General features: G+C 39.8%; 1 protein-coding gene across 3 annotated transcripts in view; it reads left to right on the top strand.

The window, feature by feature from the left end:
* oxnad1 (oxidoreductase NAD-binding domain containing 1) overlaps window positions 1-25,498 on the top strand; it is a 51,282-nt gene that overhangs the window by 10,016 nt on the left and 15,768 nt on the right. For 2 of the 3 annotated variants that reach the window (XM_059972356.1, XM_059972354.1), the window contains exons 3-6: window positions 13,104-13,210; window positions 15,360-15,501; window positions 22,249-22,491; window positions 24,929-25,037. In XM_059972356.1, coding sequence (XP_059828339.1) covers window positions 13,104-13,210; window positions 15,360-15,501; window positions 22,249-22,491; window positions 24,929-25,037 — 601 coding nt within the window. Of the gene's footprint in view, window positions 1-1,943; window positions 2,060-13,103; window positions 13,211-15,359; window positions 15,502-22,248; window positions 22,492-24,928; window positions 25,038-25,498 lie in introns of those variants that run through there. The other variant, XM_059972357.1, reaches the window with a different exon arrangement.

Below are 25,498 nucleotides of genomic sequence, written 5' to 3'. Positions count from 1 at the left end.
AGACATTCTGCACGTCTCTTCTCTCATTTCCTGGGCCCCTTGACCCCACCCAACAGTGATCTTGCGATTCTCACAAAGGAGGGGGCTACGGACGTAACAACAGTATTTATTAGTAAAAATACACAAAAATAATATCAATGCAAATATACAGATAATAAACATCATCAATACTAAACCTAAAAGTACAGGTATAATAATAATAAGAAATGAGCTATCGTTGTCTAGGGGATAATGAATTGTCCGATGGAAATATAAAGTTCAGTTCAGTTCATGCAGGCTGCGGTAGTTGCTGATCACTGTGTTGCAATTGTTGGAGAGAAAGAGAGAGAGAGTAACCGCTATTGACCTGCTGACTTCCCTTTTACAATCTTGATCCGTCGATGCGTTACTGTTGTGGCCATTCACGTATGACCCCTCCGTCCTTTAGCTAGACCATTCCGTGGAGGACTTGTGACCCAGGCAAGGGTGGACACACACAAGCCCCCACCGGTCTCATAGCGTCTCTCCTGGTGCGTCTGAGGGGTGTTCCCCAGACCCTACTTTTATCCTCACTCACGGGGTCACAGGTGTCAATCAGGTTGGGATGATGCAATGCCTCAACCAGACCACTCTGGTTGCCCCCTGAGGGGTTTCAATGAATAGAACAGTACTCAATACACAGTTCCTTCTTCAAGAGACGATAGCAGTAATCAGTGGTTCCATTCCGCTTTTGTTAGGAGACATTCCACCTTTGTGTATCCCTGCATTGTGTCTCTCCCTCTCTCCCTCTCTCCCTCTCTCCCTCTCTCTCTCTCTCTCTCTCTCTCTCCCTCTCCCTCTCTCCCTCTCTCCCTCTCTCCCCCTCTCCCCCTCTCCCCCTCTCCCCCTCTCCCCCTCTCCCCCTCTCCCCCTCTCCCCCTCTCCCCCTCTCCCCCTCTCCCCCTCTCCCCCTCTCCCCCTCTCCCCCTCTCCCCCTCTCTCCCCCTCTCTCCCCCTCTCCCCCTCTCCCCCTCTCCCCCTCTCCCCCTCTCCCCCTCTCCCCCTCTCCCCCTCTCCCCCTCTCCCCCTCTCCCCCTCTCCCCCTCTCCCCCTCTCCCCCTCTCCCCCTCTCCCCCTCTCCCCCTCTCCCCCTCTCCCCCTCTCCCCCTCTCTCCCTCTCTCCCTCTCTCCCTCTCTCCCTCTCTCTCTCCCTCTCTCTCTCTCATTACTGACATGAGCTGTTTATCTCTCTTATTTCCTTGGTATCAGACCCGAAATAATAGCAATTTTGTGATTTTCAAAAAGGGGGGGGGGGGCCACTTTGCACCCTTCTGCCCATCAGAGTTGCTCCTCATTCGTAACACAAGTATCTACCCAAATGTTCTTAAGTATTATCACTTTATCTGCCTCCACCATTTTATTTCGCTGCTTGTTCAAGATTATCCTGGCTTTCCATGTAAAGCTTGCCCTGCAGATCTCCTCCCTCTCCCTAAATTGTAGCCATAAGATCAGTATTCTGGAGAGTGAACCTACAAAATCATCTGATCCAGATGATGTCCCTGGCCATGTCCTTAGTTCCTGGTGTGGCGGCCCGCACACGTGGGACTCTAACTGCCATCGGGAGCCGCAAGCAGACACACAGTAGCACGTTTGGAACTAGCCACTTGGGGCGGACCTTCCGGGGACTGTCTGAAGTCAGTCTGCCCCGCGGGTCGCAGGGGCCCATGGGAGGGGAGATTTAAGCGTGTGATTTTGAATCAGTAAAGGCATTCTGAGTTCAGCTCTCTCTGCCTCCCTGTGTTTCTGTAGTAGCGCATTGCGCGCGACGACATTGGTGACCCTGACGTTCCAGTTAGCATCTGGAGCCGGCAAATCAGTGACCAGCCATGAGTTTGAGCAACTTGCACAGCGCAGTCTCTCTGAAGCTCCAGAATTTCTGGGTCACTCAGCCCCACGTTTTGTTCCAGCAGGGAGAGGCCCAGTTCAATATCAGAGACATTACAGCTGATGCCACGCGGTACTACTACGTGGTCAGCACGCTCGACCAGGAGAGGGCCGGCTGGATTATTGACTTCCTATGCCAGCCATCAACGGAGGACAGGTACACTAAGCTCAAGGCGCTCCTGATCCATACCTTCGGACTCTCTAACCGCGAACAGGCCGTGTGGCTCCTACACGTGGACAGTCTGGGCGACCATACGCCATCTGAGTTCATGAATGATATGCCGGTGCTCATGGACGGCCATAAGCCATACAAGGGACCCTTCATGGTGATCTGGCACAACGGAACCACGTGTGTCGTGGAGGTGGGTGGCCGGGAAAAGACTTTTACAGTGGACCACCTCAAACCGGCTCACTTGGACATTGAGCAATCAGTGAGGGTACCCGCACCACGCTCCACTCCCCGATGGACATTTCTGGAGGAGGGGGTGGTGGCGGCCCACACACACGGGACTCAGACCGCTGGCAGACTGAGTAGTGCATTTGGAACTACCTGCTTGGGGAGGACCTTCTGGGGACAGTCTGACGTCACATCCGTAGGTGAGACTAAAACTAGGGGACATAGCCTCAAGATTCGGGAGAGTAAATTTTGGGACAGAGATGAGGAAGAACTGCTTTTTCCAGAGAGTGGTAAATCTGTGGCATTCTCTGCCTAATGAAGCGGTGGAGGCTTTGTCAGTAAATATATTTAAGACAAGGTTGGATAGATTTTTGTATAGTAGGGGTATTAAAGGTTATGGGGGAAAAGACAGGTAGATGGAGATGAGCCCATGGCCAGATCAGCCATGATCTTATTGAAAGGCGGAGCAGGCTCAACGGCCCAGATGGCCTACTCCTGCTCCTATTTCTTGTGTTCTTGTGAACCTTTGAATCTGCTTTATAAGAGCACTATCATCCTGGTACCTGAGGAAAACAAGATAACTTGTCTTATTGACTTCTGGCCATGCTTCTAACATCCGCCACCAAGTGCTTTGAGAGCCTGGTCTTGGCATACAATAACTCCAAACTGTGTGACAAACTCAACTCACTGCAATTCAGCAAAACGGGGCTAATGGCAGATACCATCTCCCTGTCTGTACACAGGTATATTTACTGTCCACATGCTACAGAGATCAATCTTAGACTATTGTTTATTGATTTACAGCTCTGACCTCAATAAGATAATTCCAAGCAAATTCATCACCAAACTCAATTCAACACCTCTCTTTGCAACTGGATTCCTAACTTCCTGACCAACAGACCACAATCAGTAAAGATAGATACCTCTGCCACTATTATCCTCAACACAGATGTCTTACAAGGCTGCATCCTCAGCCAATTCCAGCTTGGCCAGATTGTGCTCTAACTCCGTAGTCTTCCCGATCTCAGATAATGAGTCAGAATACAGGAATAAGATGTTGCGTGGTGTTTCGACAATACCTTTACCTTGATGTCAGCAAAATAAGCTGGGCATTAACTTAAAGGAGGATGGTGCTCATATTCCTCTTTATTTCAATGGTGCTGAGGTTAAGAGGATTGAGAGCTTAAAGTTCCTAGCAGTGAAAATCACCAACAGCCTGCTCTGGTCCAACTATGTTGACATCTCAGCTAAAAATGCCTCAATTCCTAGGAGGCTAAAAGAGTTTGGCATGTCCTATTTGATCCTGACCAATTTTTATTGACCATAGAAAGCATCCTGTCCAGGTGAATCACAGCTTGGCTTTGCGTGTAACCATAAGAAATTTCTTTATTTTACATATTTATATTTATTGTGATTTTTAGAATTTTTTTTGTAATTTTTTTTACTGAAGTTCATCATCAAACAAACATTTCCATAAGATGTATTTCAGGCATTGTACATATATATCGTATAATCATATATATCACAAATCACAAAGTATTTATCTGAGGTATACACTTTCAGAAGAGTGGAAAGAAAAAACAAGCAAAAGGCAAGTGTAGTGTTCTCGCTCAGGTGTAAAAGAACTCTGAACTAAACACCGAGGTAAACCGTAGTCAATGAAAACAAGATTACAGTAAGATTAACCGTTTACTGTTCACTCTTCCTCATTAACGTATGGTGAAAACTGTTGACAAAACAACACAAAATGCACACAGCATTTGCTTCCCTCTTGACACCACATTCACATCGCAAATACTTGCAAAAGTAAAACTACAACAACTACACTACATTAAAGTGCAGCATACAGTCAGAATCTACCTACGCCATTGACTGCTTTAAATACACTTCAACACAAACTATCCGCAACTCTTTAACTAACGAAAACATAAACCTTATCAACCGTCATTACTTTTAACAGAATCAGCGTTAACATTTTTAATTCAACATATCGATTATCTCATGAACTTACGGCTTTGCTTCACTGATGTTTCTAGTGTGTAGAAAGAAAACTTTTCTTGCGCTGATCCTGCACATGTGAGCCCCCTCCTTCCCATTTCTCCAAACTGGTATTTTCCCACAAGAAGCGGCAAAACCGGGTGTGACGTCTTCGCATGCCGTGATATATCACAGACAACGAATTTACTTTAAACAATCTTAACTTTAACTAGAAAATGCTAACAAACGAATTACTAAAGTGAAAATATTATAAACTAAATAAATGCCATAAAGGCAACACAGAAAGAACTATGTACAAGTAGGGAATGAACTTTTTTTTTTACAACACATTCATTGATTTGTGGGAATAAAATCAGGCCTATGAGGCATTATGTAGTTAAACTATTTTTCCCAGTATGAATCAAATTGTTCCAGCTTATGATTAACAGGTGCTGTTATCTTCTCCATTTTGTAAATGTCCATTGTAATTTCCATCCATGTATTTAAAGTTGGGCTCTCCTGTGATAACCATTTCCTAGTAAGAGACTTTTTACCAGCCACCAACAGTATATTCATTAAATATTTATCTCTTTTCAATCATTCTTGAGGTATATATCCAAAATATATGGTCTTACTCTCCAAGGGTATTTCATATTTAAAGATGTCTTGTAGGGCATTGTGTATCCCCCTCCAATAGTTTTTGATAACAGGGCAATCCCAAAAAATATGATAATGATTTGCATTTTGATTTCCACAATTTCTTCAGCAAACAGGGAGGTTACTATCATAATGGGATTTCTGAGAGGGTGTAAATAAAATACCTTATCAAGTTTTTCCATCCAAACTCCCTCCATTTCTGTGAACTGGTACACTTCCATTGATACCTCCATATTGTTGTCCATTCTTCGTCAGATATAATTATCCCTCCTTCCTTCTCCCATTTTGTTTTAATGTATGAAGTGGAATGTGTTTTAAGATTTGACAACCCCTTATACATGCTTGAAATGATTCTACTACCATTATCTGAATTATATGCTTTTCTAAAGAGCGCTATCAAGCATGTACTTGCCTTGGTTACATTTTTAAGCATCTTATTAACATATTGTCACATCTGTAAATACCAGTAGAAATCTTGTTTTTCTAATAAGTGTTTCTCTTTAAGCATTTCAGAACTGAACAGTGTTCCTTCTTTCATTATTTTGCAAAGAGCTGTTATTCTTTTAGCTGTCCAGTCCTTAAATCTAGCATCCAATTTATTTGGTGTAAAATCTGAGTCATATGCACACCATTTAAGAATTGCAATATCTCCCTGTAGATTATATTCTTTTATAGTAGTTTTCCATATTTTAAGAGTCAATTTCACCCATGGGTTGTTAATAGTATTTATGTACCTCTGCAGGTTGTTATCAGCCAAAATTGCTTGTATGGGGATGGGAAGTACCCGCTCCTCAATGTTTTTCCTTTGTGCATCATATGATGGGTTGCACCAACATATCACAGCTCTGAACTGTGCTGCAAAATAATATTCTCTAAGAGAAGGTAGGCCCCACCCATCCCTTTCCTTTGCTAATTGCGAAGTTTTGAGACAAACTGTAGGCCTTTTACCCTGCCAAATATATCTTGATAGCATCTTGTTCCATTCATTGAATTGATTTTGATTAATCTCTATTGGTAGGGCCTAAAAGAGATATAACAGTCTGGGCAGTGTATTCATTTTAATAGACTCAATCCTTGAACTGAGATTGCAAAAAGGAATCAGGTTCCATCTTGCCACATCTTAATTTTTTTATATAAAGGCTGATAATTACATTCTGATAATTTTGCCAAATCTTTTGGCATAATGATGTCCAAATATTTGAAAGACTCTGTGTGCCATGCCCGGGGTATCAACTTCAATTTCTCTTGGTGGGCTATAGTAATATGAAAGTAATTGGGTTTTAGCTACGTTGATCTTGTATCCTATAATTGACCATATTGTTCAAAGGATTGCATCAATTTGGGTAAAGAGTATGTTGGTTGCCCTAGATAGATCAAAATGTCAACCGCATAACAAGCCAATTTATGCTCTGTCCCTTTAATAGTAATTCCCCTGATATCTTCATTTTGTCTGATGCATTGAGCTAATGGTTCCAGATATAATGCAAAGAGTAGTGGTGACCATGCACAACCCTGTCTCGTGCCCCTTTCTAGGGTAAGGCTATTTGATAAATATCCATTGATTTTAATCCTAGCAGTAGGATTGTCATATAGTGTCTGTATAGTTTTAATAATTGTGTCTTGGAAACCAAATCTATGTAAAACTCTGTAAAGAAAATTCCAATTAACTGAATCAAATACTTATATAGCATCCACGTTTATCACTATTGCTTCAATTTTATTTTTTTGTATATGATCCATAATGTGAAGTATCCTTCGTATATTGTCTTGTGTCTGGTGTTGTCATATAAAACCTGTCTGATTGTTACGTATCAGTATGGGTAGAAACTCCACTAATCATTTGGCCATGATGGAGGTAAATAATCTATAATCTACATTAAGGATGGATATTGGTCTAAGTGACCCACATTCCATTTTATCCTTGCCTTCTTTTGGTATAGCTGAGATTATTGTTTCCTTCTAACTGGGTGGCATTTGTGCCTTTTTTAGAGCCCAGTTCAGTGTGGGGATAAACAGGAATTAACTTATTTTTAAATTCTTTGTACCACTCTGCCTTATACCCATCTGATCCTGGTAACTTGCTTAATTTAAGCCTACTAATTGCAGCTTTTAATTCAATTCAGTTATGTCAGTAGTCATCGTTCTATTTTGTTCTTCACTTAATGTGGGTAACTCTAGAGAATTCAAGAAGGTGTCAATTTGGGTTATGCTTCCCCCTGGAACTTTGGAATATACAGTTTTGTAAAACACTTCAAAAGCTTCTTGAATTTCACTTAGCTTATTTTTTATCGTTTTCATTCTTGGGTCCCTAATTCTATGAATTGTGTTTTCTGCTATTTTTTTTTCAGTTTCCACGCCAGTATTTTCATAGATTTTGATCCACTTTCATAATGTCTCTGTTTCAGAAATGTTAAGTTTTTCCTGATTTCTTGCATAGCCAAACTATTAATTTCATTCCTAATTCTTTTAATTTCCCCTAATGTACCCTGTGCCAGATTCAATTTGTGTTTTTTCTTTAGTTCTTTCAGTCTATTTTGTAATTCCTCTAATGTTTTATTCCTTATTTTTTTTCTTATATGAAGATATCGCTATAATTTTCCCTCTTAAGACAGCCATCAGAGTATCCCATAAAATGGGAGGTGAAACCTCTGTATTATCATTAAATTCTAAGTAGAGACCAATTTATTTTTTAATTTGTTCCTTAAAGTATGGATCATTGAGTAGACTTGAATTTAGTTTCCAAATAGTATTCTTTGGTTGTAGTCAAAATCAACAGATAAATATATAGGTGCATGGTCACTTACATCTATTGTCCCAATTCCACAGGTGTTTATTTTGTCTTTGTCTTTTCCAAATGTTATGAAATAGTCTGTTCTTGTATATACAGAATGGGGAGCAGAATAATGAGTGTTATCCCTTCTGTCAGGGAAAAGGTCCCTCCATATATCAGTTAAACCAACATCCTCAAAAAGTATATTAACAACCTTATGTAAAGATTTTGTTTCATAGTTTTTTCTATTGGAAGAGTCTAAGTTTGGTTGTAATTGTAAATTTAAGTCTCCCCCCACATATTAGGAGACCTTCTGTTTCCGTTATCATAACATCAGTAATTTTCTGAAAGAAACCAATATCACTTCCCGGGGGTGCGTATATATTCAATAGAGTAAATGAATTGCCGTCTATATTTCCCCCTTACCAGAATATATCTGCCATCTTTACCTCCCATTTCGAATACTTTTTCAAAATTTCTCTTATTTGAGATAAGAATAGCAACTGTCCTGATTTATATGAGGAGAAAAACAGATTAGTGAAGCCCAGTTCTCTTTAGTTTTTTTATGCTCATTATCACTTAAATGAGTTTCCTGTAAGTATACTACATGGGCTTGTTCTTTTTCATTTTGGATAAAATTCTCTTATGTTTGATTAGATTTAATAGCCCATTGACATTAAAAAGAAATGAATTTTACCTTGTCCTTAGCCATCTGTATTTATCTGTCAATGTATCATTGAAATTAGAATAAAACTTAATTGATCTACTCTCTGAACAAATAAGAACCAAGAAATGCAAATAATAACAAAAATGGCAACGAATGTGTGATTCCAAGGCTGAGGTCTCTAGTAGATGACCCTGCATTGAGCTAGAGAAAATGTCCAGCTGTGGGGGATAACCCTCCTACTTGTGAGTTGAGGGCCCCCATTGCAGTATTCATAAAAGTCAGTGAACAAATCCATTACACAGAAAAGATTTCCCTGTGTACTCCTCTATATATATATACACACACACACACACACACACACTTATTACATACATACATACACATATATATATTCTCATTTTGGTGGGGAGAAAGGAGTAAGTGAGCAAATAAAGAATAACAAAGTAATATAAAATCCACATTATAATAAGTATTTCTCGAGTTAGGTGTATCACCATGTACTTTTGCTTCCGTTTAGCTTCTCAACATTTTTAAAGTTAGCCAAACCTTATGGCTCTTCTGAAGGGGGTGAGGACTGTCTTTGGGGAAACTCCCAGTCTTTTCCTGATATATTTCTTTCAGTCTCCTTCTGTCTCCAGCCTTCTTGATTCTCACACTATTTCCCAAGCGGAGCAGGATAATTCCTCAGCCAGGCTTCCTCTTGGTTCGGTCACGCTGACGGGCAACCTTCTGGCCTTCATGTCTGTAGTCGCCTCTTCCACTGTCTGGTACAACTGCGACCCGTTGTCATAAAACACTCGAGGTTACGGAGTTTGAAATCTAATCTTTTTCTGCTTTACTTCTCGCTGTACTTCAGAGTATTCTTTGCATTTCTGCAGGACTGCGGTGGGAGGGGGGTAATCTTGGTTGAAATATATCAATTTATCCTCGAAAAACACTCTCTTCTTACCCCAGGCCCTTCGTAGAATCTCCGCCTTGGTGCTGTACTGAAGGAATTTAATTATTATTGAGTGTGGCTTTCTATCCTGGGTAGGTTTCAGGACGAACGAGTGGTGGGCTCTTTCGACTTCCAGCTCCATAGCCGGGGGGAAGATCCAGCACGTCCTGCAGTAACATTCCGACAAACTCCATCATAGACGAGCCCTTTGGGAACGATGTAGATTCTGATATTTTTCTGCCATGATCTTCCCTCCAGGTCAAGCAGTTTACCTTCTTGGTGATGTATTATTTTTATTGTCTTACTCTGTATCCGTTCCACGTTTTGAACGTAATCTTCCACCTTCTCAATTCGAGTCTCTGCCACCACTATTTTTTGATTGACGCTGGCAAGCTCTGATTTAATATCACGGAGCTGCTGTTTTATATCTTTCTGGAACTCCATTATTTCTTTCAGGATTTCTAAGATATTTGCTGCTTTGCCTGATGAGGCCCAGCGGCCACCTTGCTAGCACGCGGTCGGGTAGGAGAGCTGCTTGTTGCACTCCTCTCAGATGCAGGCTCCGCAGTGTTCCTTTTTCAAATTTCCATTCCTTTTCCCCATTCGTGCCCCTCTTTTCAGTTCAAATATTTTTCGAAAAATATATTTGATGGGTTAATGGGGCTTAATACGTGTTTTTCCGGAGGAGCTGGTGACTTAAGCTGCCATTTTCGACGATGACGTCACCGGAAGCCTCAACCATAAGAAATTTCAGAGTTGTGTACGCGGCTCAGCACATAATGGAAACCATGGACTCTGTCTACACTTCTCAACACCATTGAAACCTGTAAAATATTGAAATGCCTAGACAGAGTGGACATGGAGAGAAGGTTTACAATAGTGGGGAAGACTCAATACAAGAATGTCCCTTTAGAATGGGACATTTAGTTGGAAGAAGGTGGTGAATCTGTGGAATTCATTGTCACAGGTGGCTGTGGCTGCCATTCATTGGGTGTATTTAAAGCAGAGGTTGATGGTTGTTGATTAGTAAGCGTGTCAAAGGTTATTGGGCAAAGGCAGGAGAATGGGGTGGAGAGGGAAAAATAAATCAACTATGGTTAAATGATGGAACAGACTGGATGAGCTGAATGGGCTACTCTGCTCCTATGTCTGCCTTCCACGGCCCCTGTAAGGCAGCCAATATAATCAAAGATCCCAGACATCGTCTCTTCTCATCTCCCATAAGGCAGAAGATACAAAACATTGAAAACAGATACCACCAATCTGTAGGACTGTAGAGAATCTGAATTGATAGTCTCTTAAAGTTAACCTGTCGGCTTTCTTCATTGCCTGTTAGTTATTTTTTTTTAAATGAAAGTTCTGCTTTAGGTTTCTGATGTGCACTGAGTTATTTTCATTGTCGTGCTGCCAATAGGATTGTTAGAAATGCCAATAGTGCCCTTTGAGCTAGCTTACCAAACAGTACTATTCCTAATTGTTATTCAATAGTTTTTAAAGTGCACTTTTGAATTGACTTTATTTCTTGCATTTATGAGTAAAAAATCTTTGCATTACATCTGTCTAAATGTGTAATCAGTAAATTATAATGAAAAGAAAAGTTAATATAACATAGAACACACTCAAATCAGTGTGAGTTAATCAGTCTGATGGCTGTTGATCCTGACTTTTATGCTGCAGTACCATTTCCTGGATGGTAGCAGCTGGAATAGATTGTGGTTGGGATGACTCAGGTGCCCAATGATCCTTTGGGCCCTTTTTACACACCTGTCTTTTTACACACCTGTCTTTGAAAATGTCCTGACTCATGGGAAGTTCACAACTACAGTGCACTGCAGTCCTGTGATTAAGGAAGGTAAAGTTCCCATACCAGGCAATGATGCAGTCAGTCAGGATGTCCTCAATAGCGCCCCTGTAGAAAGTTATTAGGATCTGGGGGCCCATACCTGTTAACGGCCAGATCAGATTTGCTATTGGACTCTCCTTACTCATTCTTGGTAGTTGAAAATCGTATTAACATTTGAATAATGATTAGTGCTGAGGCAGCAGCACTTGTGCACGAACTGACTGCAACACTTGTGAGGAACAGAACAGTTTCCATTTATGTAGTGTCCTTTTTTGAAAAGGATGAAGCAGAATACTTTAAATGTATCCAAGAAAGGAAAGGTTAACATGCTTTAAATAATAGTATATTTTAAAAATGCAAACATTTAGAAGCATCCAAATAAAAACAGTGGAAAGCATGAGACCAGGCAGCCTGCCCTTGTTTCCAATTACTTTGTTTCTCGTTTATTGGAGGTTGCCCAGTTGTTTATTCTGCTCTTTGGTATTGCCAAAGCAGCACCACATGCCCCAAAGTTGGAGGTGGTCCACGTGATCTCCTGACCTGGAAGGTGTGTTTAAATCCCTTGATGGTGCTGCTAGAGTAGGTGTAGGAATAAGTGTTGCACCTTCCACCGTTGCAAGGTACTGTGTCTGACAAGGGTGGGAGAAGTAGGGCATCACAGAGAGAGTGGTCTCTGGAAAGCAGAAAAGGGTGAGGAAGAGAAGATGTGACTGTTGGTGGGATCCTGTTACAACTGGGGGAAGTAATGAAGAATGATTTGCTGGAGGCTGGCAGGGTGAAAAGTAAGCACCTAAAGAACTCTACCCCTACTCTGTCAGCTGTGGGGAGGGGGAGGTGTAGGGCTGGTAAGAGGAAAAATCCAGAAAACTGAGGAAATGCAAGTGGGCCACAAGAGGTCGCAAGTTTAAGGTGCTGGGGAGTAGGTACAGAGGAGATGTCAGGGGTAAGTGTTTTTTTTACTCAGAGAGTGGTGAGTGCGTGGAATGTTCTGCCAGCAGTGGTGGTGGAGGCAGATACGATGGGTCTTTTAAGAGACTTTTGGATAGGTGCATGGAGCTTGGAAAAATAGAGAGCTATGGGTAACCGTAGTAATTTCTAAGGTAGAGACATGTTCGGCACAACTTTGTGGGCCGAAGGGCCTGTATTGTGCTGTAGGTTTTCTAAGTTTCTATGTAAAGAAAAAAACATTGCAAAGTCTCAGTGAGCCTCTGGGATGAATATAAAGTTGTGGGTGAAGTCCGTAAGGATCTGGTTCAGATCACAAGGGCTCTTTGTTACAGCCTGAATCATGGGATTTTGCATTTGGGGAAAGGACAATACAGTCTCTTAAAAGACTCTATTGTATCCGCCTCCACCACCGTGAAGCCTTGTGTGGGCAGTTGTGTGCACAGGTGTGTACATGCCGATTTATTTCTCTCTCTCCAAATCGACTTTAGCTTGCTGTCTTCCTGATTCTGATAAGTGAGACTACACCATACATACAATATTTCTACTTTATATAGGCTGTATATTTATCATATCATTCCTGCTTTTACTATATGTTCATGTTAATTTAGGTTTTATGTGTTATTTGGTAGGTTATTTTTTGGGTCTAGGAACACTCAAAAATTTTTCCCATATAAATTAATGGTGATTGCTTCTTCGCTTTACGACATTTCGGCTTACAAATGGTTTCATAGGAACGCTGTGCCTTCGGATAGCGGGGGAAACCTGTATTCATCATTAAAGGATCTTCTCCCTCTGGGCAATTCCCTCTTCTCAGTGCTACCATTGAGGAGGAAGTACAGAATTCTGAAGACTCGCACTCATTGTTTTAAGAACAGCTTCTTCCCCTCTGCCATCAGATTTTTTAATGGCCCAGAGTATATTTTGTCTTGCACTGTACTGCTGCTACAAAACAACAAATTTCATGATGTATGTTTGTGATAATAAATCTGATTCTATTTTCTTTAGATGGTTGCTGAAGCAAAAGTCTGTGGGATAGTTTATGAATCTGAAACAGTTAAGAGACTACGCCTTCTTGTGATGAGCAAAGATTTCACCTTCAAAGCAGGACAGTGGTAAATATTGAATGTCATTTGTTTTAATTTATACTTTGCATTCAAAGTACTTATTCTGAGTATTATTATTTCTCAGTACACAGTGTAACAGATCTTTATTTTTATGAGCGATCTAGGCACTGGTGAGTAATTCAAATAGGAACCTGCAGCAAAAATGTCCAATTCTGATATACAGAGAAAGTTTAATTACATGAATTTGGATAATTCGCTATACTTGATTGTCACTTTGGGCAAAACCTAGAGCTGCATGATGATTCTCCTCCCACTGGTCTACTGTAGCCTACAACTTGCAACATCCAGTCTATTGAAGTTGTGATCTTTCACCCTTTCCTCGGGTTGTCTCCACTTACCTTTGAGGTCTTAGAAAACCTCTTTCTCAATGTGCCAGTAGTTCATCCATTTTTAACTTAAACCACAGTACGTTCAAAATACTATAGCTGTGTTTATTTTGTTTGCAGTGAGGTCCATAATCCAAGTTTTGCGATGTTTCTCTAGTTGTACCAATTCATGTATTTCAAATTATCTCCTTCCTCCTTCCCAACACCACATTTACCCCTTCATTCACCTTTTCTCAAACCAATTTATCAAAAACTATTTTCCTCAGTGTATAGCTTCCAGTAACAAAGTAATCATTTTTGCTGCTATCTTTACTTCATAGATGTCTGCTGGTCAAAAGCCAAGAATCCCACCTGGTAGAAATTCTTACTTCCTTTCAAAGATACTTGCATTTGGCTGTGCTTTGCTCCTGCTTAATCATTTCTCTTTCTTCCCCAGCTAAAAGTACTTTATAAATTGTTCTTGTCCCCTCATTGAGCTGTCTTGTGTAGCCAGATTATTAAATAAATATTTTCAATGTTTTTATAACAATTCAGATACAAAATTTAAGTCATGATTTGACCATCATGTTTGCAAACAGTTCAGATCTAGCATGACCAGCATAAAATGTAAGCAAATATCAAAGAACAGTTTCAGAAAGACTGTTTGCCCTAATTAAAGTAGTAATGCACAATGAGGAATATGCTGCACCCTGAGGTTATAGATCATGGCACTGTATTTCATTACAGCTTTTGAAAATAGGACAATTGTGAAAGGGTCCATTGCGCCCTGTTTTGGCATCCCTGATCTCTTTCAAGTTTATTCCATTTAGCATAATTGTTCTGTCTCTCAACATCGTGGAAGGTACCCTACCTATGAAGAAAGGACTTGGTCTTTGAGGGCTATACAGTGGTCACTTACACTAATGATATGGATAGATCTGTATATCATGAGTATTTTAGTGAGAATAAGATCAGTAGATTTATCAGTCTTTTTTTTTAACTACACTGTGAAAATACTTAAAGCAATGCCAGTTCATAAGAAGCTGTTAGATATCAGCTCTAATTAATTTTCCTTTTCTTCCCTTTTTAAGTGTGGGGCAAGGCAGTGTTATGAAAGTAGACTAATTACTTCTATTTCTTCTAATGACTGAATAAATATAGTATGTCTAAGTGAATAAACAGTAAGATAGTGAACTATTAGCTTTGGATTTGGTTGCTAAAAGGAAAAATAGTCTGTAGGATCAAAGCCAAAGATGTTGATCTTTCAAACATTTCTTACCCTATCACCACATCTATTGAAATCTAAAGCCATTTCTTTCTTTCCTACAGACCTCTTTATGCTAACATTCTTTGAGCGATATCTTTCAAATCTATATACTTGAACTCTTCAAAAACCTAGTTTGGCAGTATCTCAATCCAACATGGCCTTAATTTTGAAACATTCATCCTGTTCAAACACTTGCCACTTAGTCTAGGTAAAATTAAAGATACAAGAACTTTGAGGTATTACTGTGCATTATTTTGATTTATAGCCTCTTGTGATTCCTAGGTTCTAATTGGTCCTTTTGGCAATTATGCTTTTAGCTCTTTTGACCCAAAAGTCTGGTATTCCTTCTCTCACCTTTAAAGTTCCATTAAATCATTCAGTATATTCAGTAATCGGTCGTATTATAACCTCTATTGGAAGCATCTACTAATGCCTCTGAAGGTTAAAGAACTATTAATTTCAGAAATATTTTACCATTTTAATCAAATATTTTATTTTGTATAAGTTTCTTATATTGTGGTGTATTCTTTTGATATAAAAGATAGCACTTTTTTTGTCATTGAAGGGTAGACTTCTTTATCCCTGGCATATCAAAAGTTGGTGGTTTTTCAATCTGTTCAAGTCCGGGGCTGTTGGAGAGGGAGAGTGTGGTGGAATTAGCAGTGAAATACAGCAAGCATCCTCCTGCCCACTGGATTCATACACAGGTAACTAAATAAATATCTTAATTTTCAAGAGTTCATTTTGTTAAGATTTCTCCATTAATAATTCAGTGTTACATATTCTATATTGTAAGACCATAAATATAGGAGCAAAATTAGACCATTTGTCCCAATTGAGTCTGTTCCACCATTTCATCATGGCTGATCTATCTCCCTTTAACCCCAGTCTCCTGCCATCTCCCCATAACCCTTCATGTCCTGACAAATCAAGAATCTATCAATCTCAGTCTCAAATACACTCAGTGCCTTGGCTTCCACAGTCACCTGTGGCAATGAATTCCACAGAATCACCACTCTTTCTGGCTAAAGAAATTCCTCCTCATCTCTGTTCTAAACGACAACCCTCTATTCTGAGGCTGTGCCCACCATAGGCACCCCCACCATAGGAAACATCCTCATCACATCCACTATTGAGGCCTTTCAATATTTGACAGGTTTCAATGAGCTCTTTCCCTCATTCTTCTGAATTCCAGTGAATACAGGCCCAGAACCATCAATCAGGCCTCCTATGGTAACTCTTTCATTCCTGAATCATTTTTGTGAACCTCCTCTGAACCCTCTTCAATGTCAGCACATTCTTTCTTGGAGAAGAAGCCCAAAGTTACTCCCAATACTCCAAGAGAGGCTTCACCAGTGCCTTACAAAGCATCAATAGTACATCCTTGCTTTTATATTCTAGTCCTCTCAAAAAGAATGCTAATATCACATTTGCCTTCCTCATTACCATCTCAACTCAACCTGCTAATTAACCTTTGGGGAATCCTCCACAGGGACTTCCAAGTCCCTTTTGCATCTTAGATTTTTGAATTTTCTCTCCATTCAGGAAATAGTCTACACTTTTATTTCTTCTGCCAAAGTGCATGACCATACACTTCCCAACACTGTATTTCATCAGCCATTTCTGTGCCCATTCTCCTAATCTGTCTAAGCCTCCTTTCTTCCTCACCACTACATGCTCCTTCGTGTATTTTCATTTAGTCCACAAACTTGACCATAAGGCCATGAATTCCATTATCCAAACCATTGACATGTATTATAAAAGGAAGCAGTCCCAACACAGAACCTGGTGGAATATCAACAAATTAGTTTTTATTTCCACTCTTTGCCTCCTACTAATCAGCCACTGCTTTATCCATGCTAGTACCTTTCCTGTAATACCATGGACTCTTAACTTGTTGAGCAGCATCATGTGTGGCACCTCTCAAAGACCTTCTGAAAATTAAAGTACACAACATCAACCAATTAGACAATAGACAATAGGTGCAGGAGTTGGCCATTCGGCCCTTTGAGCCAGCTCCGCCATTCAATATGATCATGGCTGATAATCCACAATCAGTACCTCGTTCCTGCCTTCTCCCCATATCCCTTGACTATGCTATCTTTAAGAGCTCTATCTAACTCTTTCTTGAAGGAGTTCTCCTTTGTTCCCCAATTCTTCTTTACCTATCGTGTTTGCTATTTCTTCAAAGAATTCTAGCAGATTTGTCAGGCAAGCTTTTCCCTTGAGGAAACCATACTGACTTCAGCCTATTTTGTCATGTGTCTCCAAGTACCCCAAAACGTGACAATCGACTCCAACACCTTTACAACCACAGAGGTCAGACTAACTGGCTGTAATTTATTTTCTATTGTTTCTCTCCTTTCTTGAAGAGTGGAATGACATTGGCATGATTCTGCAGGACTGGAAAATTGCAAGAGTCTGTTGATTCTTGAAAGACCATTACTAATGCCTCTGCAATGTCTTCAGCCACCTCTTTCAGAACCCTGGGGTGTAGACCATTTGGGCCAGGTGATTTATCTACCTTCAGGCCTTTCATTTCCCAAGCAGCTTCTCCCTAGTACTATCAACTTTACTCACCCTCTAACACTCTTGAACTTCCAGCATACTGCTAGTGTCTTATGAAAGGCTGATGAAAATAATTATTCAGTTCACCCACCATTACTTTGTCCCCCATTACCACCTTTCCAGCATCATTATGCAGTGGTCTGATATCTATTTTCATCTTTTTTACTCTTTTTGTATATCTCACAAAATCTTTGGCATCCTCTTTAATATTATTGGCTATCTTACCTTCGTATTCCCTCTTTTCCATCTTTCATTTTTTTAGTTGCCTTCTGTTGCTTTTTAGAAGCTTCCTTATCCTTTAACTTACCTCTAATTTTTACTTTATTATATGCCCTCTCTTTAGCTTTTATGTTGGCTTTGGCAGCCACGGCTGCATCATCCTGCTTTTAGAATATTACTTCTTTGGGATGTATCAATCCTGCACCTTCCGAATTGCTCCCAGAAATTTCAGCCAATGCTGCTCTGCCATCGTTCCTGTTAGTGTCACCTTCCAATCAGCTTTGACCAGCTCCTTTCTCATGCTTCTGTAATTCTCTTCACTCCACTGTAATACTGACACATCTGACTTTAGCTTCTCCCTCTCAAACCACAGGATGAATTCTATCATATTATGATCACTTTTCACTAAAGGTTCCTTTACCTTGAGCTCTAATCAATTCTGGTTCATTGCACAACACTCCATCAGATATAGGAGCAGAATTAAGCCATTTGGCCCATCAAGTCTGCTCCACCAATCATATGGCTGATCCCTTTTTCCACTATCTCCTCCTCAACCCTAGTTCCTGGCCTTCTCCCCATAACCTTTGATGCCATGTCAAATCAAGAACCTGTTCATCTCTGCCTTAAATACACCCAACAACCTGGCATCCACAGCTGCATCTGGCCATAAATTCACCACCCTTTGGCTAAAGAAATTTCTCCGCATCTGTTTTGAAAGGGTGCCCCTCTATCCCTCGGCTGTGCCCTCTGTCCTAGACTCTCCCACTATGGGAAGCATCCTTTCCACATCTACTCTGTCTGGGCCTTTTGAAAGGTTTCAATCAGATTTCCGCACCCCCCCCCCCCCTTCTGAATACCAGAGAGTACAGACCCAGAGCCATCAAACCTTCCTTGTATAATAGCTCTTTCATTCCTGGAATCATCCTTGTGAAACTCTTCAGAACCCTGTCCAATGCCAGCACATCTTTTTAAGATGAGGGGCCCAAAACTGTTCACAGTACTCGAGGTACCAGTGCCTTAAAGCCTCAGCATCACATCCTTGCTCTTTTATTCTAGACCACTTAAAATGAATGCTAACACGGCATTTACCTTCCTCACCACCGACTCAACCTGCAAGTTAACCTTCAGGCTAATCTGCCCTCAGTCTATAATAGCTGATCCCCTAGTGGGCTTAACCACAAGCTGCTCTTAAAAAGCCATCTTGTCAGTGTTCTACGAATTCCCTCACTTCCAGCACCAATCTGATTTTCCCGTCTGCCTGCATATTGAAATCCCCATGACTATCATAGAAAAGGCATGTCAAAATAGCAATACTATCTCCAATTTTTATTCCACATCTTTGTTACAGTTCAGTGGTCTGTATATAACTCCCATTAGGGTCTTTTTATACTTGCAGTTTTTTAGCTCTACCCACAAGGATTCTACACCTTCCAATCCTATGTCACCTGAGGATTTGATTTCATTTTTTACCAACAGAGTCGCCAGCTATAATTTTCTTTCAGTATCTTATTTAAAATTTGTTAAAACTTGGCTTGGAGCTTAACCAGTTTAAATCTATAATTTTTTTTCAGTATGTAATTTAAAATCAGTTTGAACATAGATTTAAACTGGTTGACAAAAGTGCATATTTTGAAGTGTGACCTCCACATTCTGAGTGTATATAAATCTCACTACCACTAGCTGGTGCTATACCACTATTTCAGTGCCAGAATGCAGTCGTTCATGAGAAGATGAAAAACATGGTTTAACTGTTTTGTTTCTGAAAGTAACTAGTTGAGTTAAATAAAAAATATAAAAGCTTGTTGCATAATTAATGATAGATTTCCTTGATAGCACTATTGGGTGTAAGTGGTTCAATTTGATCAAAAGTGCTATATGCAATTTTAAATCTTTGGAAATTACACAGAGCTCTGTGCCCAATCTAAGTCTGAGTTTCAGCAGTTTTAGTTATGAACTGCTGATGTATACAACGTTTAATAAAAATCTTCAGTTAGAAAAGCACATATTCTAATGCTTGTGAATGTTTCCATTTATTTTGTATCTCTTCAGTATAGATAGCTATGAAAATGTAGCTCTGACTTTTTTTCCCTCTCTAGTTCTGATAAAGGGTCTCTGCCCTAAACATTGACTGTACTCTTTTCCATAGATACTGCCTGGTCTGCTGAGAAAATGTAGTACTCATATTTTGTATAACTTCTTGTTACTATTTGACTGCTAAGTTAGGAAATGAAACGGTTGTTATTACAGATTCTCACTGACTAGTGAGATTTCTGCTACAAAGCCAAGAAAATTCTTGTGAAAAAAAAGTACGAAACTGAAAATATGTTTTTTATATATTTTAAAAAAACACAAATGAGGAAGATGCAGAAACTCTAGCAGTAGAAATTGAAATTATATTCTGCGTAGAGTTTAAATTTTGGATTAAAATGTTCCATTGGTAATTCCACTACAAATTGTGTCCAAGATTGTGCAAACAATTTGTGTAATTATTTATAAATTGACAAATGTAAATTTGCCATAAAATAATATACTTAGACAATACTAAAAGGGCATTTTTTTAAAAAGTTCAAGATTGCCCTTCATATATTTGAATCCTGTCCTTTTTGTTTAGTTTGATTATGCCATTCAAAATGGGGTAACCAAAATCATGTTAAATAACAATCTATATTACGGGCTGTGAACCTTCGTCAGGACTGAAGAAGGAGGGGGCAGGGGCCCTATAAAGAAGGTGGGGAAAGGGTGTGCTGGTAGGTGCCAGGTGAAAAACCAATCAGAGGAAAGAGCAGGAAGGGTGAAGAAGGAATGTAAGGGGAAAGCACTGTGTAGTAGAAGAAGGCAGAATCACAAGAGGTGATTGGCAGCTAGAAAAGGAGGCAGAGTGAAACTGGGATGGGGGAAGCGAGAGGGAGGGAGTTACCGGAAGTTGGAGAATCTGATGTTCATGCAAAGGGGCTGGAGACTACCCAGATGGTATACAAGTGTTGCTGCTCCAACCTGAGTTTGGCCTCATCATGGCAGTAGAGGAGGCCATGTATGGACATATCCGAATGGGAATGTGAAGCAGAGTTGAAGTGGGTGGCAGCCGGGAGATCTTGTCTGTTATGGAGGACAGCAGAGGTGCTCGGCGAAGCAGTCCCCAAATCTGCGTCGGGTCTTGCCAATGCAGAGGAGGCCGCACCGGGAGCACCAGATGCAATAGATGACCCTAACAGACTCACAAGTGAAGTGTTGCCTCACCTGCAAGGACTGTTTGGGGCCCTGAATGGTGGTAAGAGAAGAGGTATAGGGACAGGTGTAGCACTTGCACTTGCAGGGACAAGTACCAGGTGGGAGATCTGTGGGGAGGGACATGTGGACCAGGCAGTCACAGAGGGAACAATCCCTGCGGAAAGTGGAGACAGGTAGAGAGGGAAAGATGTGCTTAGTGGTGGGGTCCTGTTGAAGGTGGCGGAAGTTGCGGAGGCTAATATGCCGGATCCAGAGGCTAGTGGGGTAGTAGGTGAGGACAAGACAAACGTGGTCCTTGTTGTGGTGATGGGAGGATTGGGTAAGGGCCAAGGTGCGGGAAATGGATGAGATGCGGGTGAGGGCATCATTGATGATGGCAGAAGGGAAACCATGATCCTTGGAGAAAGAGGACATTTGAGATGTCCTGGAACGGAAAGCCTCATCCTGGGAGCAGAAAGTTGACTGCTCATTTCCATGGTTGCTGCCCAACCTGCTGAGTTCCTTCTGCTTGTTGTACATGTAGCAATTAAGGGGGAAGCCTTGTATTCATACTTTATTATTAGTTGATAATGTATTTACCCTTTTGTGACTCAATTGCTACTTTGGGGGTTGATATGCTGATTACATAGAATACTTGTACACAAAGTGCAAGCACATGAATACATATAAAATGAGCGTGGAGTCGATTTGAAGAGCAAGCTGATGGCCTATAGATGAGATTGCCAATCAAAAATTTGAAGTCCAGCTTCAGGGCTTTCATTTTACCTTATTGCTCCTTCCTCCATTCTGCACTTTATTCTTAAAGATTAAATGTTTTTAAATCTGTGTTTTGAATACCTATGCTTAACGCTTAACTTTACCATATCCCCCTTCAAATCCAGAGAGTGTGCATGAGGGAATGCTGTCTTTATTCCAGTTCCCCCAATTCCTCTCGTAGATCATCAATCTAGTGCCTGAAATTGTGCATGGTCCCAATGAAAGTTTCAATAGGACCTAGTTGTGAAAACCAAGTGACTACATTTTGCTGAATGTTAGTAACTCTCAACTTATGATAAATCTGAAACTCCATCAGGCTGTTAACCATCCAGAGATGTGTAGAACAGGGGTGCCCAACCCTTTTTTTTAATGCCATAGACCCTTGCCATTAACCAGTGGGCCTCTGGACCACAGGTTGGGAACCACTGATTTAGAGGGATCCAAGGTCATGAATACCACAAAGGAGGGAATGGGAGTGAGGGGAAGTAAAAGCATTCCTAAATATGCGGCCAAGTTAAAGTTGGAACACCGTTGGGTTTAATTTTTCACTGAATTTGCAGTATCAAGATATATTTGTTTGGAAGACAACAGGTATTCAGGAGGCATTTTAGTTTCTTCGTTGAGCCTCCCCAAAGTGGCAGGTTTTAAATGCAGTCTTGACAAATATTTTATTTCTTTTTTAGTGCGACATTGGTTCAGAGGTAACACTTCGTGCCGGGGGTGATTTCTTCTTTGACCCTCAGCCTTCTGATGCTCCGGTGGATCTGTTGTTGGTTGCAGGTGGTGTGGGCATTAATCCCTTGTACTCTATACTCTTGCACATTGCTGATCTCCACAGATTCCAAGAAATGGAGCATTGTAAATACAAACCTGGTTCAGTACAACTATATTTCAGTGCTAAGAACACAGAGGAACTTCTTTTCAAGGTTAGAATTTGTTTTACATCTTTCTTAATCAGTGTGTGAATTGGATAGCTTGTGTAGTCTATGGACTGATGTGTAATGTAGCCAGTTAAACTAGTTTACAGCAGACAATTGAATAGGCTTTATTTATATAATTTAATGAAGTCTAACATTATATTAAATCTGTGGCTTAATTAAATTTCCTTAGCTATGAATTAGAGGTGCAATGCTGCCAGTGCAATTTCAACATTTCATTTAGTATGTAGTTCTTTGAAATATTCATGTAAAGGCAATGATGCATCTGGTCCAGTTTTTTCCCATGTTTGAAAATACCTTTAGCCATTAATAATATGTCATTGCTTGTTGGTGCTATTTCTGACTCTAAAACAGGAGCAAAGACTAATGATAATCAACAAGTTACTAAACTGTTCAAGTGCCTTTTGCAAACGTTTAAAACTTCAGTTTAAAATAAATGTGGAAATTTGAAATTAATCCTTAGCTGCTTATGGAATTTGCATAAATTGTGCTGTCTTCAGACCTCTCTCCTGTTTCCCACCTTTCTCAAACTGCACTTACAGAACTAAGGGTGTTACAGCAAAATTGTATTAAATTTTATTGATACTTTTAGTATCTTAAACATTTTTAATTAGTTTTTTGAAAAACTGTACTACTATAGTAATTTATTTTATTAAAGATTTTTTCAAATAAAATCCATATTCCAAAGGTGAAGTTCTCCATAGAGTTTAGCAAAATCAAGGCAAATAAATTTTTATATTTGATGTACAGTGTAGAATACTAAATTGTTTGAAACACTTCATTCAGAAGATCATTAAGAAAGGTTAAATGATACCTAATGAGGCAATTATCAGTGGCAACATTTGAGGAACAACAAATATGGTCAAAGTTTCAGAATAGGGAGGTGGGCAGTTTTAAATAATGATTCATGTGGTGTAAGGCTTATTTGAAGAGTGAGCAGGACATGGAACTTTTAATTCCATGCTAATAACTCCCTTTTTAAAGATATTCAAAGACTGTTTACACCAACTTTTGAGAGTAAGAGTTTCTAAGAAATGATTCATTACAAGAAATAGTTTCTCCTCATTACTGTCTTAACCTAGGTTCACCCACAAAAAGCTTGTCAAGATTCATCAAAATACTATGTTTCAGTAAAACTCTAAACTCAAGCAGATACAAACCAGCGGACAATTTCCCCATTCTATGTATCAGTCCAGCAAACTTGTGAAATACTCCCCATGCACTTGCATAAGAACTGCTACTATAAATATTACCACAAATGCCATGCATAACTAAAGCACAATCTCCTTAGTTTAGTAATTAAATTCCCCTAGAAATCTTATTTTCCTACCAAATATGGCATTTCTAGATTTCCCACATGATTTTTAATTTTCCAGTTCTCTGAACATCACTTTGAAAGGATAACAAGATTAGCTTAATTTGTCACTTTTTTTTGTCAACAGGCAACACAGTTGAAGGATGTACTGGAGGCTTCCAATTCAACCTAGTGTACTCACAGATTACTAACCCTAATTTATACGTAAACACGAGGAAATCTGCAGATGCTGGAAATTCAAGCAACACACACAAAATGCTGGTGGAATGCAGCTGGCCAGGCAGCATTTATAGTTTTAGGCTCAGGCCTGGCGAAAGGTAACGGCCTGAAACATCGACTGTACTTCTCCCTATTGATGCTGCCTGGCCTGCTGCATTCCACCAGCATTTCCTGTGTTTTCCCTAATTTATACGTCTTTGGTATGTGGGAGGAAGCCAGAGCGCCTGAAGGAAAGTCGAGCAGTGTCGGGGATTGCATATAAGCTTCTTCTAGGCAGCAGTGGGAATTGAATCCTGAATGCTGGCATTGTAAAGCGTTGTGCTAACCACTGCTACCATGCTGCCCATAATAAATGAATATAGATAGGTGACATTCTTCTGTAACTTTCATATCTATGTTTGTGTCATCAGTAACTTTAGCAAATTTGGACATTAGCATTGAAAAACATTTTGCTCTCTTTGCTTTCATGCTTCTTGATGCAATTTTCTTCTGAAAGAAATGAATCATCAGGTCTTAACAAAATTTGAAAAATAGGTAGCACTTTCTCCCAAGTTGCCTCCACTATTATAGTATGCAGAATATTGACAAAGTACTGTTTTTAGCTGGAGAACAGAGGTGTGGCCTAGTTTCTTTACTGATTATTTTGCAGCTACGTGATTTGTTAAGTCACTTTAGAAACAACTATAATATTGTTGGGGGTAAGGGTAAGGCTGGTATTACTCAACAATAATAGTGAAGCAGTTACATTTTTTTTTGTAATCATTTGATACTTTACATAGTCATCTCATAAATCAAACTTTTTTGTTCCATTCATTGGCTCTAATGGATGCATTTCTCATTCCTATGGTAAAGTTATTTGTTTAATCATGTATGCCACAATCTGTCTTCCAGAGAAACATCATAAACCTAGCAAATGAGTTTTGTGGAAAAATCAGCTGTCATTTTCATGTGACACAACAGATTTCTGAAATACCTGAAGAAATACTGCCTTATGTAACTGGTAAGCTTTAAAAATTGTTTTTGTTAAATTCAGTTTATAGTAGGTTTAGTAATGTTGCTAATTTTAATCAGGATCAAACAATATGTATGAACCTGATGGATAAGAATTTGTCTTGCATTGACTTTAATTAAGACTACTTAATTTTATGAACAGAAAATATTTTTATTGCAATTGTCACAAATTCATACAATATGCATATAATTTGATGTTAGTTGCATAGTTCCCATTTCAGCCTTATGACTATACACAGCTTTATGAAAAGTAGCCTGATTCCTTGATACAGTACCTTATATTTGTGGTGAGATGGGTAGAGAAAAGATAAATCAGGATGCCAGATGATTAACAGAAATAGTAGGCAGATGGAAAGAGCAAGAAGGCTGCAAATGAATGGCTAATTATTTTGTAGCGAAGGGAGTTTTTTTTAACTACTCGGGTAGAAGAAAGGCGAGACTGTGCAGGTG

The sequence above is a fragment of the Hypanus sabinus genome, chromosome 6 (assembly GCF_030144855.1).
Source record: "Hypanus sabinus isolate sHypSab1 chromosome 6, sHypSab1.hap1, whole genome shotgun sequence".
Taxonomy (NCBI): Eukaryota; Metazoa; Chordata; class Chondrichthyes; order Myliobatiformes; family Dasyatidae; genus Hypanus; species Hypanus sabinus.
This window is presented reverse-complemented; position numbering and strand designations above follow the sequence as displayed.